This window comes from Nicotiana tabacum, chromosome 17 (assembly GCF_000715075.1).
Source record: "Nicotiana tabacum cultivar K326 chromosome 17, ASM71507v2, whole genome shotgun sequence".
NCBI lineage: Eukaryota > Viridiplantae > Streptophyta > Magnoliopsida > Solanales > Solanaceae > Nicotiana > Nicotiana tabacum.
This window is the reverse complement of record NC_134096.1, coordinates 101,172,578-101,188,823: the sequence shown is the minus strand read 5'-3', so window position 1 is coordinate 101,188,823 and position 16,246 is coordinate 101,172,578. Positions and strand designations below refer to the sequence as shown.

The 16,246-nt window shown below is 39.7% G+C and overlaps 1 protein-coding gene across 1 annotated transcript; it reads right to left on the bottom strand.

The window, feature by feature from the left end:
• Nucleotides 1-1,178: 1,178 nt before the first annotated feature.
• Nucleotides 1,179-1,742, bottom strand: LOC142172006 (uncharacterized). Its single transcript, XM_075235755.1, has one exon. It carries the CDS (start codon nt 1,740-1,742, stop codon nt 1,179-1,181), a length of 564 nt encoding a protein of 187 aa, XP_075091856.1.
• Between the last annotated feature and the right edge of the window lie 14,504 nt (nt 1,743-16,246).

The window sequence follows — 16,246 nt, the reverse complement described above, 5'->3', positions numbered from 1 at the left end:
TCTTGGTGAGATGTATTTCCTTATGTATGCCTTTACCAATTCATGTGCAAAGATCACATTGTCTGCAACTCTTCTCCTAGGAATGAATCCAGCTTGTGTTTCTGTGATGATGCTAGCAATAACCTTTTGTATTCTTCCTTCTAGGACTTTAGCAATGATTTTATAGAGGACAATACAACAAGCAATGGGCATATACTCTTTGATTGTAGCAGGATTAGATACTTTTGGAATCAAAGTTACTGTAGTACAATTGATGCTTCTAAACATAGTACTTGTCATAAAGAACTCTTTTATTGTTTCTATAACTTCATTCTTGATAATTGGCCATACTTTCTTATAGAATAGTGCATTGTATCCATCCACCCTTGGTGCTTTGTTATCTCCTATAGAGCATAATCCATTATATATTTCTTGTTCTGTTACTGTTTCACATAGCTGAAGTTGCTGATCATGTTTCAGTTTTTGCCTCTTCTCATGGTCTTCTTATTTACTGCTGCCACACTGGGAATTGCTGTGCCCATGAGTGACTTGTAGAACTAAGTAATCTCTTCCCTTATAGCTATTGGGTCAGTCATTTTCCTCCCATCTAGAGAATCAATCTCTGTGATTTGTTTCCTCTGTTTCCTATCTTTCATAATTGCTGAGAAGTAGCTAGTGTTAGAGTCTCCAAGTTTTATCCACATTGCACTCGCCATCTTTTGCATTATACTTTCTTCAATCAAGGACCACTTTTCAAGTTGGCATAATATATTCTTCTCTTCTTATGCAAGTGCATCTGTATAATGTGCACTTATCTTGGTCTGGACCTCTTTCAGGTCTTCCTTGGCTTGTTCAATCTTCATAGTAATACCCTTGAAGTCGGTTTCGTTTAGGACCTGCAGTTTTCCTTGTAGGTCTTTCTGCTTCAACCAAATGTTTCTCATTGTATCTGCATGCAGGTTTTGTGTCCAGCAGTCCTCCACCATCTTGGGAAAGTTCTCATGTGTTGACCAAACATTGAAGAATTTGAATGGTGGCTTGATCTTTGGCTCCCTCAGGTTATTATTTATCATCATAGGACTATGATCTGATATGTGATGCAGTCTGTACTCAGTAGTGAGATGTCCAAACTGCATCATCCAATCTGCATTTCCCATTGCTCTATCAATTCTACTCCAAATTCCGTCTCCACCTTGTTGTTAATTTGTCCAGGTATAGTAATCTCCCTTCCATGGTAGCTCATTCAGCATCAGGTTTTGTACACATTCAACAATGTCCTTTATCTCTATGCTAGTTACTGGAGTACCATATAGTCTATCTTGTGGGCACAATAAGGAATTGAAATCACCCCAGATAATCCAGGGTTTAGATTCCTTCTGTGAGATTCCTGCAAGTTGTTGACATAGCTCCTTTCTCTTTTCTATTGTGTTATATCCATACACCACTGTCATGTCACAATCAATGGCTTGGTTCCTGCTAACCACATTATAGTGTAGTAATTGTGCTTCTTGTTGTATACTCTTGATATGATAAACTACACTATCCCAAAGTATCCAAACTCTTCCATTAACTGCACTTGCATAATTAGTTTCAAACTCCCATCCAGGAGCTATTTTCCTACTAATTTTGCATGCATTATGGTCTTTGACTCTTGTTTCCACTAATCCAACTAGCTTTACTTTATTCTCTTTATGGTATGTAGCAATTTCTTTTTGTTTATACCTTTTATTTAACCCCCTCACATTCCATGCTAGCCAAGACATTATTGATGGTATATGAATCCCCCTCCTAAATCAGAAGAGAGTAAGGTTGCCACCACAACATCATCTTGTTGCAATATTTCAAACTCATTTCTCACAAGTATAGCAACTTCAACTATTTGATTCATAGGTCTGCCATTTATTTCTTTAGTTGACTTTCCTTTCAATATCTGCTTCTCTTTGTCTTGAGGATCTATCTCTTCATTTGAAATTGTTTATGCTGCTTGTCGTCTTTATTTGGCCGCCCCTGCATAGCTAGTACCCTGTTGATCACGAGTAGAGGTAGCTGGCATACGAGTGTCTCCCTTTGGCACCCAAGTTAGAACCAGTTTTTGAGGTCTCTTCTTCCTCTCTATTGGCCTAGTTTGTTTTATTTCCTTTGTCTTCAATTTATCCATTCTTTACTTATCACAGTTATGCCCTATCATTAAGCATTGTTCATAGTATTCGGGTTTCCATTCAAACATCACTCCCTACTGTAATGTTTTCCCTGAAGGATCCATCACTGTTATTTCAGATGGCAAGGCCTTGGTAACATTAACTTCAATGAGCATTCGAGCAAATGATATTCTAGTCTATTTTGCTGTACATTCATCCGCATATTTAGGAACACCAATGGCACTGGCTATCCTACTCAATGAATCCCTGCTCCAACAACTCATGGGCATATTTGGGAACTTAACCCATAAAGGCATTTCTGTGAGGAACTCTACATTGAAGTCAAAATCTGGAGTCCATTGCTTTAAAATTATAGGTCTTTTATAAATAGTATAAGGTCCTGCATACAATATTTCATTCATGTCTGCTATGCTTTGAAATTTAACAATATAGTATCCCTCCTCATGATAATAGATTCCAGGTTCTGATACATTATTCCAGTTTTGTTGCACATATTTGCTCATGTAATTATACCCAGGTGTATCTCCCACTACATATACTATTAGTGTCGACTTCCATTTATCAATTTTCTTTTCTGTTTCTCCTTTGTCAAGCTTAATAATTACAGATCCCTCAACCAATTCCGAAGGAATGTAATCAATAGACATACCATTAGTTGCAGCATGATTACGATTGAATAGTTCAGTCCAAGTAGGCTCTGGAGCTTGTTGCTTCATTGCTACTTCAGCATTCTCCTTTGTTGATTCATTAGTGCTTGTACTTCCTTGTGGTCTTTCTTTCTAGTCAATTACGTCTTTGGTTCTCCGCTGAGGTTCAATTTCTTAACCCTAGGGTTCGATTTCACTACCGACGCTAATGGTGAAAGAGTCAGAAACTGAGTTGCTACTGGTGTTGAAATTCTTTGTTCTCCTCCATTTTCTAGAGTTTCAGCTATTACTCTAGCACATACCGAGCTCCCTACTGTAACAATTGGTTGTTTCTTCGGTCGACCTTGCCCTCTGGCCATGGCTACCACCGTCGGCGTACATTATCTTAACGTGCGACGAGAGCCCTAGTAATGATAAGAAGCTAGCATGTTACTCTAAAATGACTTTCTCAAGTGTAACAACTTCTGGACGGCTCAAATCTAACCAAAATAACTTCAAATCATAAATAAAACTCGTAGGAAATGATTCCGAAGAATAAAATTTCAATCTTTAACAAGAACTAAAAAGTCAACCCTGGGCCCGCACCTCGGAACCTGAAAAATTCACAAACTCCGAACACCCATTCAATTACGAGTCCAACCATACTAATTTCATCCAATTCCAACTCGGAATTAATGTTCAAAGCCCAATTATTCTCTTTAGAAAAGCTTTTGATAAAAAACCCCAATTCTCTAATCAAAACATGGATTAATTCAAAAATAAACTTCTGTAATCATATTAAAATACAATAATTATAGTTATATATTTACCCCCCATGAAAATACGAGAAGAACGCCGCGAAAATCACCTCAATCGAAGCTCTAGAACTTAAGTATGCTCAAAATACTAAATCAACGCAGTTTGATTTTTTTTTAATACACAAGGAATTTCGCTTCTGCGCCCAAAACTCCGCACCTGCGGTCTGCCAGCTGTAATTTCCATATTTGCGGACCATTTTTTGCACCTGCGGGGTCGCATATGCGGACCCAACTTCGCATCTACGAAGCACCAACTCTTTTATCTGACACTAAAATGAGCATAACTTCCCCATACGATGTCCAAATTCGACGATTCTTTTTGCTATGGCTCCGTAATTATGATACGGATCTAATGCTTCATTCAAAACAGAAATTGGAGCTCATTTGATTAATTCGGTACCATTTATGTTTGAAGAAATGGCGTTGAAACATAAATAACGAGCACAACACAACCTAAATCTATCCGAAACTAATCCGAGCCCCTCGGGACCCCATTTAAACATACCAATAAGTCCCATAACATAACGCAGACCTGCTTGAGGTCTCAAATCACATAAAATAATATCAAAACTACGAATCGCACCTCAAATCGAACTTAATGAACTTATGAACTTTCAACTTCTACAACTCGCGCCGAAGTATATCAAATCAACTCGGATTGACGTCAAATTTTGCATGCAAGCCTCAAATGACATAACAGAGCTAATAGAACTCTCGGAATTGCAATACGAGCCCCATATCAAGAAAGTCAACTCTCGGTCAAACCTCTTAACCTTCCAAAACTTCAACTTTTCAATTTTTGCCAAAATGATTTAAATTATCCTACGGCCCTCCATATCCAAGTACGGACGCACGACTAAGTCCAAAATCACCATACGAAACTATTGGAATCATCAAAACATCATTTCAAAGTCGTCTACACAAAAGTCAAACTCCGATTAAGCTTTTAAAACAAGAATCATTCTTCCAAATTGATCCCGAATTATCCGAAATCTGAACTCGACCACACACGCTAGTCATAATACATAATACGAAGCTGCTTGAGACCTTAAGCCGCCGAACGGGATGCTAATTCTCAAAATGACCAGTCGTGTCGTTATATTCTCCCCCTCTTAATCAAATGTTCGTCCTCGAACGTGACAAGAATTATTTTGAATTCATCTATCACTGAGTGAACTTACCATACATACACCCGTGGGTAACCCCACATCACCCCAAATCCACGTAAGCCCGACAACACCACCTCAACTGAAGAGTTTTCCTTCCACCAATACCAATAGGCCTTAGAATCAAATTTCTCAACATCCGATCGTTTCCAAAAGACCCAATTCCTACATCAACACACGGTATCAGCCTCAGCCAGCTGCAATAACCTATGTCTACACTCACCAGATACAAACACATGACGTAACACACTACACATATGTCCATAACAATCTCTGATCACAATAGTCGTCCATACTCAAACCCAGCATCGGCAATTAACCTCATATCAGCTAGAACCCTATTCCAAACCTCAACAACACTGACAATGATGCAAGATTCACGAAGATGCCAAGATTACTCACTCAAATCAACAAGTCACACCCAACACCACTTGGGCACACACCTCGCAAGCTAAAACCCAATAAGCACAGAACGAATATGACTAAATATACGAGGGAAAACAAGAAAGAACTATCAAACAAGCCTGATACGCACAACTCCCTATCTGTAACATACTATGAATTAATTCCACAAAGGAAAATCAAAGTATATGAACAAATCACAAGGATCTCATCCTAATATAACTTCACAGCGGCACGCGGTACGATCCAAACATAACAAACCTCATGGAAACGCGAGGATCTCATCCTCTCATCTCTGAATCACAAGTAGATTACACATCATACCAACTGAAACCTTCCACTAATTCAATTTCCACTAGCAAGGTCATAACACATGCTAAACTCCTACACTGGTAGAGCATCTAAATCACAAATCGTAACCAACCACCTAGAAATCACATCAAACCCTATTGTAATGGGTAACAGAAAGTTATTCCTAGCTCATAGCTATCAATAATGAATAAAATAAAATGATAGACATGGGCTACCACTATAGAATCTTCCAACAGGGGTAAACACATAAGCAGAGTGCAAAATCATGAAACTCACCCATATGTGAAGCAACGTAGGAGGACTCACCTCGATAAGTAGAACCAAAACAAAATATGAATGATGCTCCTCTATAAAAAATTGAAACCATACTTGTATGACATCACCTGGTGCAACGGCCTCAGCCCTACCATAGAAAGCACATCAATCGGCCAGGCCTCCCCCTCTTGGGTGCCCTCTACCTGCCTACTCGTACCCCAAGCTGGCGGTGCATGGATATCAGCAACTGAAGCATAACTCATAGCTTGAATACCCTACTATGATACATCTATCCGGAGTCTGGGACAATCTCTCACTATGTGGATGGTATCTCCATACTTAAAGCACCTCTCCGCTGGCGTGGCTGTAGAAGCTGTCCGGCACGACCACTCTGAGACCCGTGGATATATAAAGTACTGCATGAAGACTGAAGTACAAACTGAACTGACTGGCCCACAAAACCTCTACCATAGCATACCCTGCCTCCAAAATAGGGACTAGTAGATCCTCCCGGTCTACGAGACCTCTTAGTGTCCCTGTCCTCTCTCTCTTGACCCAGCATGTCCTCTCTCTCTTGGTCCCGCATGCCCTCTAGTCAGTGAGTGATCTCTACTACCTACTGAAATGTAACATCCGACTCCAACTCCCAAGCCATGCTGAATCGTATATCATGACCGAGCCCCTCAATGAACCTGCAGACTTATTCTCTAGCTGTAGAAACCAAAGCAGGTACATGTTTGGACAAATCACTAAATCTAATGACATACTATGACACTGACATAGTGCCCTGACATAGCTACTCAAACTCCGTGCGCCAGGCATCCTGAAGAGTTTGAGGAACATACTCCCTCAAGAAAGAACTTTGAAAACCGATCCCATGTGAGTGAAGCTGCCTCGGCTAGGCTACCCAACTCGTACGTTCGCCACCACAGATATGCCACTCCCTCGAGTTGGAACGTAGTAAATTCAACCCCACTCGTCTCCACAATACCCATAGTGCGGAGAATATGGTGGCACTCCTTTGGGAAACCATGTGCATCAACTGAAGTCAAACCACTGAAGGTAGGAGGGTAATACTTCTTGAACCTCGCAAGTCTAAGTTGTTCTTCCTCATATGTTTCTACCTTAATCACGAGCTGAATTGGAACAACTAGTTGTGTCGGCACCATACCCGAAACCTGACCAATGGACCCACTGCTCTGAGATGCGGGCGGTGGGAGTCTAAGCTCCTCCCCCGGTCTGTGAAGTAGATGGTGAAATCGGAATCAACTCCGCTTGCGCCAATGTACCAAACATTCTTAGGAAATGTGCTAAGGTCTCCTGAAGTCCGTGGGCAACAACAGGCGCCTCCGGTGCCTGTCCCCCAATAAGAGCTACTGGCATCTCCTCAACTGCTGCTCTGACAAGTGCTCTAGTTGTAGCACGTGATCCTCCTCGGCCCCTGCCTCTGCCTCTACCCCGGCCTCTAGCAACACCGGCTCTGGCGGCATCGTCATTTGTGGTTTTTTGGGTTTTGCATTTATGGTTATGAATATTTTAAATTATTTATGGATTTTGAATATGTTGAGTTTTGCATTTGCGAGTCTTGGATATGTTGAGTTATAGATTCATTACCATTTTAAAAACCTTGATTTATATATGGATTTTTATGTGTTTTTGCACTCTCCTTGAGTTATGTTCATATGTTGATAAGATATAGATTTAGCGTTTCTCTTGGGGATTTGATATCTCCATTTGTATTTTCAGACACTAGGTAATTCCTTAATTTACATATGAATTTTATGTGTTTCTGCTTGGTTTCATTTCTTTTGTTTGAAGTTTAGAGTCTTTTGGTTTGTAATCATGGTTTTGGTTCATACCGATAAAGAAAGGGCTTGTAGAGTTTAAATTCTCTTTGTTTCATATACTATGGAAATGGGTTTTGTAGTTTTTCCTTTGGTTTTGAATTTGTATGGTATATGGATATTATTAGTGATGATGATGACTTAATGGAGGAGGACCCCTTGGAGTTTGATGATGGTTTTGGGAACATACGGGTGGTGGACCATCTTCATGTGGTTCCTAAAGAGAAATTTGAGAAGTTGGAATGAGTAGTTCGGAAAATTTACAGCCAGCTTGGTATTATTAAGGAGGATGGTCTGTGGATGCTTATTTGTAATGACCCGATCGGTTTTTTCGAAAGTTGTAACTTTGTTCCCCTATTTACTGCTCCATTTGTGATTTATAGTTGTTATATGACTTATCAGGTTAGTTGGTTCGGGTCCGGAGAGATTTCGGAATGAATTGAGACACTTAGTCTCATAATAGAAAGCTTAAGTTGGAAAAGTTGATCGGATGTGGACTTATATGTAAACGACCTCGGATTTTAATTTTGATGGTTCTGTTAGCTCTATTAGGTGATTTTGGACTTAGGAGCATGTCTGGATTGTGATTTGGAGGTCCGTAGTAGAATTAGGCTTGAAATGGCGAAAGTTAAAATTTTAGAAAGTTTGACCAGTGTGAACTTTTTGATATCGGGGTCGGGTTGGATTTCTGGAAGTGGGAGTAGGTTTGTGGTGTCATTTGTGACTTGTGTGCAAAGTTTGAGGTCAATCGGACGTGATTTGATAAATTTCAGCATCGTTTGTAGAATTTGGAAATTCTAAAGTCCATTAGGCTTGAATTGGGGTGCGATTCGTGTTTTTGATGTTGTTTGAGGTGATTTAAAGGCTCGACTAAGTTCGTATGATGTTTTAAGACTTGTTAGTATGTTTGGTTGAGGTCACGGGGGGGTCGGGTTGATTTCGTGTTGTTAACGGGCCTAGGTTTGAAGTTGAAGAATTGTTGAAGATTTGCAACTGCTGGTGTAATCGCACTTGCGGATTGGGAACCGCAGATGCGAGCTCGCAGAAGCGACCAAGAAGGAGGCTGGTAGAGGTCACAGGTGTGAGGTCCTTTCCGCACCTGCGTGTCCGTAGATGCGGGTGTTGGATCACAGAAGCGCATGGGCGCTTGGTGAGGCAGCTTTGCAGAAGCGGATGGCCCTTCACAGGAGCGTGTCCATAGAGGCAGACTGTGCGTCGCAAAAGCAAAGGCACGCTGGGTAAGTGAATTCCGCAAATGCGGAGATTTCACCGCAAAAGCGGGACCGCAGAAGTGGATTTTAGGACCGCATGTGCGGTTTGACTGGGCAGAACATATAAACATAAGGGTCCGCGATTTTCTTCATTTTCAAACATTTTGAGCTCGGAATTTGGAGGTTTTTCAGAGGATTTGTCAAGGGGATTTGTCACGACCCAAAATCCCACCTCAGGTGTCGTGATGGCACCTAGTCTCTAAGACTAGGTAAGCCGATTTCAAAACAATTCAAGCCATTGTTTTTAAATAGATAAACCAACATCGAAAATAATTACAAATATAACAACCTCCCAAGACTGGTAATACTGAGTCATGAACTCTAACTAAATACATGAAATGATCTCAAGAATCGAATACTCAATATTGTTTGATTAATAATTAACTGTATAATAAAATGAAAAGACCTCAAGGGACTATGACGCTCTACCTTGAATCCTTGCGACCACACTTTAACTATGTTCGAGTCCGATAGCTCCAATACCTGGCTCTGCACAAAAATGTACAGAAGTGTAGTATGAGTACACCACGGTCGATACCCAGTAAATATCAAGACTAACCTCAGTGGAGTAGTGACGAGGTACAGTCGAGACACTCACTAGTCTAATAACCTGTGCAATATAGTATACAAAAATAATAGAAAATAAATAACAATGATGGCAACAATAATCAACCAGTGATATACATAGCAGGGCGACAAGAACACCATAAATATTGCGCAACAAATAATGAATACAAGTACAACCAATTAATCAAGTCCTTCCAATATAAATCTTTCGCCTATATGTTTTTCAAATAGAAATCTTCAGGATAGAATACTTTCAAATAAATCTCTTTCGAATCTCTTTTAAATATAATTATTTCAAATAAATCTCTTTCGAATAAAAGTCACCCTGTGACACAACATTTCAAAATCATAAAATACGGGTCTCAACCCACTTTCATATTTTCACGGCACCTCATGCCAATTTCTTTATCAAAATCGCACGGACAACTTGTGTGCCAAATATCATCATCATTTAACCACGGTACCTCGTTCCCATATTTCATATCATAACTGCACAGACAATTGTAATGACCCGACCGGTCGTTTTGACTATTGCAATCTTGTTCCCCCATTTACTGCTCAAATTGTGAATTACTGTTGTTATTTGGCTTGCCGGGGTTATTGGTTTGGGTTTGGTGAGGCTTTGAAATGATTTAGAGCGCTTAGTTCCAAGGTTTAGAATTTAAGTTGAAAAGGTTAACCGGATGTTAACTTATGTGTAACGACCTCGGAGAAATTTTGCTAAGGAAATTAAGTTTTGGTGGTGTCGAGGTAGATCAATTAGTACAAAGATTATAGAAATTTCTCGCGGCGAGCAAGCTCGCCGCGGCTCGGACTTTTTGGGTTGAACAATACACCGAAGTGTAAAGGAAAATTTTATCGGAAAATGGTCATTTATACGACCACTATGCAGTCGCAGAATCACTCTGCGGACCGCATAATAGTCGCAAAGTGGAACAGGAGGAGGGAAAGATTTGAGGAAAATCTGCGGCGCACTATGCGACCGCAGACCTGTTTTGCGGTGCATTATGTGACCGCAAAGCAAGTATGCGGACCGCATAATGATGGCAGAACAGGTCAGTAACGCCCAGCTTTGGAGGCCAAATTATGCGGCCGGTATGCGGACAACATACCTATTATGCGATCGCATATGCGACCGCATAACTGCGTCGGAGCTTCCATTCTTTCTAATTTTTGACCCGACCCAACTTCGATTTATAGCCCTTGAAGCTCATTTTTGAGCCAAAAATCTGATATTTTAGAGAGAGGTGAGAGCATTTTAGAGAGAGAAAGTGAAGACTTGGTCATTTATCCATCAATTCTTGTTCAAGGTTTGAAGATTTCACAAGGATCTTGCTAGGGCTTCAAAGAGGTAAGAATTTCTTTCCTCAATTCTTCAATTTCGGGCTTGGAGTAAAGATGGGTGATTAACAGTATGATTCTTGGGTGTAAGAGTATTATGTATACATACCAATAAGGTTGTGGAAGGATTGTTAAGTTCAAATGGGTAAGGATTGGGTTGAAAATGGTAGAAATCTTCATAGACTTTAATTGAAGATTTGAGGGTCGAGTTGATGTCGGATTTTGGTGAAATTTATATGGTTGGACTCGTGGTTGGATGGGCGTTCATATTCTGTAACTTTTGTCAGGTTCCGAGACGTGGGCCCTACGGTCGATTTTTGAGTTAATTTCGGATTTTATTGGAAAAAATTGTATTTCCTTATGGAATTAATTACAATAATTTGTATTGAATGAATCGAATTAATTGTGGCTAGATACGAGGCTTTCAGAGACCAATTCTCGTGGCAAGGGCATAGCGGAATAAATAATTGCACGGGTTGAGGTAAGTAACAGTTATAAATCTGGTTCTGAGAGTATGAAACCCCGAATTTTGTGTCATGTGATTATTTTGGAGGTGACGCACATGCGAGGTGACGGGCGTGTGGGCGTGCACTGAAGGGATGGTGACTTGGTCCTTCCCGTGAACTGTAAAGTTGAATAACCTGTTGTTAGCTATAAGCTCTCTTTATGTTGAAGAAATTTGACTGTAAATCATGTTAGAAATCATGCTTAGGCTATGTGATAGTACTGTTGGGACCCACAGAGGTCACATACTTGTTGAATTATTTGCTAATTGCTATGTTGTACTCAGTCATGATTTTACTAGTGTATCATACCTCAGTCTTTCTTGATATTTGTTGACGCACTATGTTATCTCTGTTTGGGCTGATCATTGTGATTTCTGAGAGCCTGAGAGAATTGAGAGGTTGAGGACTGAGTAAGGCCGAGGGCCTGTCGGTGAGGTAAGGATATTATATCACTTGAGTTGTCCGTGCAGGATATTATAGCACGTGAGTTGTCCGTGCAGATTATGGCGCTTGGGCTGTAGGAGCCCCTCCGGAGTCTGTACACACCCCCAGTGAGCGCGGGTACCCATTGAGTGTGAGTGCTGAGGGCTGAGAGCCGAGTGGTTGAGCTGTTGTGATGAGCTTAGTGACTGTTGCCTGAGAGGCTGTACTTTCTTTGAATACGTTTTTGCACTTGGTTGCTATCTGTCAATGTTGTGAAATCTCTGAAAGAATTTATGTCCGGATTACTTGAAATTGAACTGTATAAAATTGATTTGACTTAAACTGCCGGATTTGAAAGCATGTATATTCTTTGCTAGAACTACTGGAAGTGAGCTTTTACTGTGTAGCTCGTCATTATCTTCAGTTCCTTAGTTATTATTGTTACTTGCTGAGTTGGTTGTACTCATACTACACCCTGCACTTCGTGTGCAGATCCAGGTGTTCCTGAACATAGCGGGTGTTGATCATTTCGCGCAGTTGATTCTCAGGAGATTTTGAGGTAGCTGTCATGTTCCGCAGACCTTGTCTCTCCTTCTCTATCTCCTTGTTTAGTGTATTTGGTCTAGACTATAATAGACAGTAATTTTCCAGACTTGTACTCATATTTGATGCTCATGTACTCAGTGACACCAGGTTTTGGGAGTGTTGTATCAGAAATTGCTAGATTTTTGGTATTGTATTAAACGTTACATTTTTAAATTTAAAGGAAATCGTGGGTTATTGATGTTGTCGGCTTGCCTAGTACTGAGATAGGCCCCATCACAGCAGGTTAGGATTTTTGGGTCGTGACAACAATTCACGTGCCAATATCATCATTATTTACCCACGGCACCTCGTACCCACATTGCATTTCGTAATTCGCCTGGCAATAACCACAGGCTTCCAATTTCAACATAGATCAGACTATTAGCAATTTACCAACAACAAGACAAATTGCACAAGGTATAACAATAAACCCAAGAAAAATTACAACATCACATGAAAATTACCAACACAATAACCCCACATCATCACATATCATCCCTGACAATAGCCACCCTTATCACTCCTATAATAGCCTCCCTTATCCCTCACCCTTATCGCTCTTATAGCCACTCTTATCGCTCCAATAATAGCCTCCCTTATCGCTCTGTTTTATAGCCTCCCTTATCACTCTGCCCAAACAATATCCCAATACATATAAAAATAGTGAAATTCCACCCTTATGCCCGCATAATGTCAACAATGGGATGCCACCCTTATACGCCGCATAACAGTAACCCAAATCACACAACAATTCACACAGAACATTATCACAACAGCACATCATCATCAACTCGTATTTACAAATTTCCCGTAGACTACAACCATTCCAAAGGTACAATAAAGTCAATTAATTTCACAATAGATAGTCCATGGCTCAACATAATGTATAACTCATCATAGGACAACGCCTTCTTTAATCCAAATTTTAGATAAATATATAAACGCCTCAATTTAAAATTATTTAATTAATTATAATGTGCACAATATCTTTACAAAATGTTCGGGAGTGAACAACTCTACCGAATAGTATTTCACAATTTGGCACTTTTCCTCAATATGATTCATGGCCTTTATAATTCAATACCAAGTTTTTAACAACATGAACTGGAAAGTAATTCATCAAGGAACAACACCTCTTTTAAATCACAACATCGTAAAATAATAGATTTATTCATCTTATTAACCAAATTTCCCATTTCAATTATCTGTAGATAAAATCAATAATGAAAGTACTTTCCTTAAAAATGGCAACTCAAACAAACACAGAGTTCACATAAAAGTCAAATGGAAATCACACCAAATTATCATATAAAATACAAACTCGACAAACAAGGAATGAGGAATGACAAATCAAGGACTTACTAAGTTCCAACAATTTTTCAATTTAATACATAAAGGAGTCTACGAATTTTAACCGATATAATTTGCACATATAAACCAAGTACGTATTCGTCACCTCGCGTATATGGTTTTCAATTACACAATTTTCACATAAGACTCTATGCCTAAAGGGTAATTCCCCCACTCAAGGTTAGGAAAGATACTTACCTTTTTGAACTTAGGCCGATATTTCAAAATAGCTTTCTCACGTGAATTGACCTCCGGACGACTCCAATCTTTCTTGAGCCTTCCTTACATTACTACGAGGTTCCGAAAATTCTAGAAACTTCAATCTATTTAGAAACATAACATAAGTGAACCATAATTAGGAAGATTTTCATGATTTCAGCTCATTTGAGCATTTTATCAAACACTAGGTGTGCAAATTTGGTTACAAGGTTCTTCTACAAGATTTCCTTCATTCCACAACCCAATCTTTACTTATTTGATATCAACAATCTTCCCACAAACCTTATTGGTACAAGCATATATACATAATACTCTTACACCCAAGAATCATACTCCCAATCACCAATCTTTTACCCCAAACTCGAAATTGAAGACTAGGGGTTGAACCTTACCTCTTAGATGAAAATAATTTTATTAGCTTTCTTTATTCTTGAAGATTGGATGATTAGAATATTAGTTTCCCTCCTTCTCTATCTAAAATGCTCTTACCTCTCTCTAAAACCCTCAGAAAAACACCCCAAAATAAGCCCTAAAGCCTATTTATCAAAATGGGGTTGGGTTATGAAAATAGAAAAATTAACCCTCCGAAAGCAGGTCTGTGGTCGTATAATGGACCGCAGAATGGGTATGCAGGCCGCACAATGGTCTCGAAAATTGGTGCCCAGAATTGGGCTGTTCTGGTCCATTCTGTGACCAGTTTGCGGTTGCATAATCACTTCTGCGATCGCATAATGGTCGCAGAATTGGTCGCAGAATCGCATTCTGTCAGCCTTTGGTAATTTGGTCATAACTTATTGTAGGAATGTCCAAATGACGAACCCTTTGAAGCTTTAGAAACTACACTCAAAGAGATTTCATTTTATAGGTAATACACCATATAACACTTTGTATCATGAGAGTTATGCTCATTTGAAGTTAGGTCTTGTGCGAACTCACTTGAAACTTTAGTCTATTATAAAATTTCCAACTTCTACATTCGATGCCGAAACCTATCGAATCAAGTCTGATTGACCTCAAAATTTGCACACAAGTCATAAATGACATAACGGACCTATTCCAATTTCCCAAATAGTATTCCGACCTCGTTATCAAAAATTCAACCTTCGATCAAATTTTCGAAAATCGTCTATTTTCCAACTTTCGCCAAAATGCATCGAATTATCCTATGAACTTCCAAATCCGGACATACGCCTAAATCCAAAATCACCATACAAAGCTATTGACATCATCAAAATTCCATTCCGGGGTCATTTTCTCAAAATTCAACTCTCTGGTCAACTCTTTCCATTTAAGCTTCTAAATAAGAATTGTTCTTTCAATTTATTTCCAAATCTTCCGAAAATCAAACTCGACCACACCCGTGGGTCATAATACATATTACGAGGCTGCTCAAGGCCTTATGTCACTGAACTAGGCATTAATTCTTAAAACGACAAGTCGGGTCGTTACAGGATTCTTGAGGTAAGTTCCTTGTGTTCATTTTTCTTCAATAATTATGTTTCCCCACTAATTTCCCCCCTAGATGGTGTGTTTTTGAGGTGTAATTGGGGGGTTTGAGGCTAGGGATTTGGGAGAGTTGATTTTGGGGATTTGAATGACCAATTAGTGTCGGTTTTTGATGAATTTAGTATGACTAGACTCATGAGTGAATGGGTTTTCGGGTTTTGTGACTTTTGTTGGATTTCGAGACATGGACCCGGGGGGGGCCCGGGGGCGGGTTTGAGCCGATTTCAGATTTTTGAGTTATAACTTCATAATTTCTTGTAGAATTGATTCCTTTAGCCCGTATTGATTGTATTGTACTGCTTGTAGGTAGATTAGGGTCATTTGGAGGCCGACTTGCGAGGCAAAGATGTATTGGAGTAGCGATTTGCTCAGATTGAGGTAAGTAACACTTCTAAACTTGGTTATTAGGGTTCGAAAGCCCGAACTTATGTGTTATGTGATTGGTATTAAGGTGACGCACATGCCAAGTGACGGGCGTGCGGCGTGCACTGTGAGATTTGTGACGTGGTCGATTCCCTAGCACTGTTTAGTGGTTCTATCTTGTTGATATATGTGTTCTCATCATGTGATAAAGTAATTGAGTTGTTACTCATGCTAGATAACATGTTTAGGATTTATGCTGGTACTGTTGGGGCCCATAGTGGTCGTTTCTTGCTGTTGTCTTATTGATTTCATTTATATTTCATACTCAGTCATATTTATTCATTGCATATCATATCTCAGTCTCTGTCGTTATTTATTGATACATCATATCATCATTTTCGAGCTAGTATCATGGCATTGTGAGCCCGTGAGAGAGAGACTGGAGAGATTGATGACTGAGTGAGGCCGAGGGCCTGATTATGAGTGACATTTATGGGATCGGGCTGCACACCGCAGCAGTTATACTGATTATGATAGCGCTTGGGATGAAGGAG

Bases quoted from the DNA above. Each gene is read 5' to 3' on its own strand.
- LOC142172006 (XM_075235755.1), bottom strand. From the start codon at position 1,742: ATGTCTTGGCTAGCATGGAATGTGAGGGGGTTAAATAAAAGGTATAAA.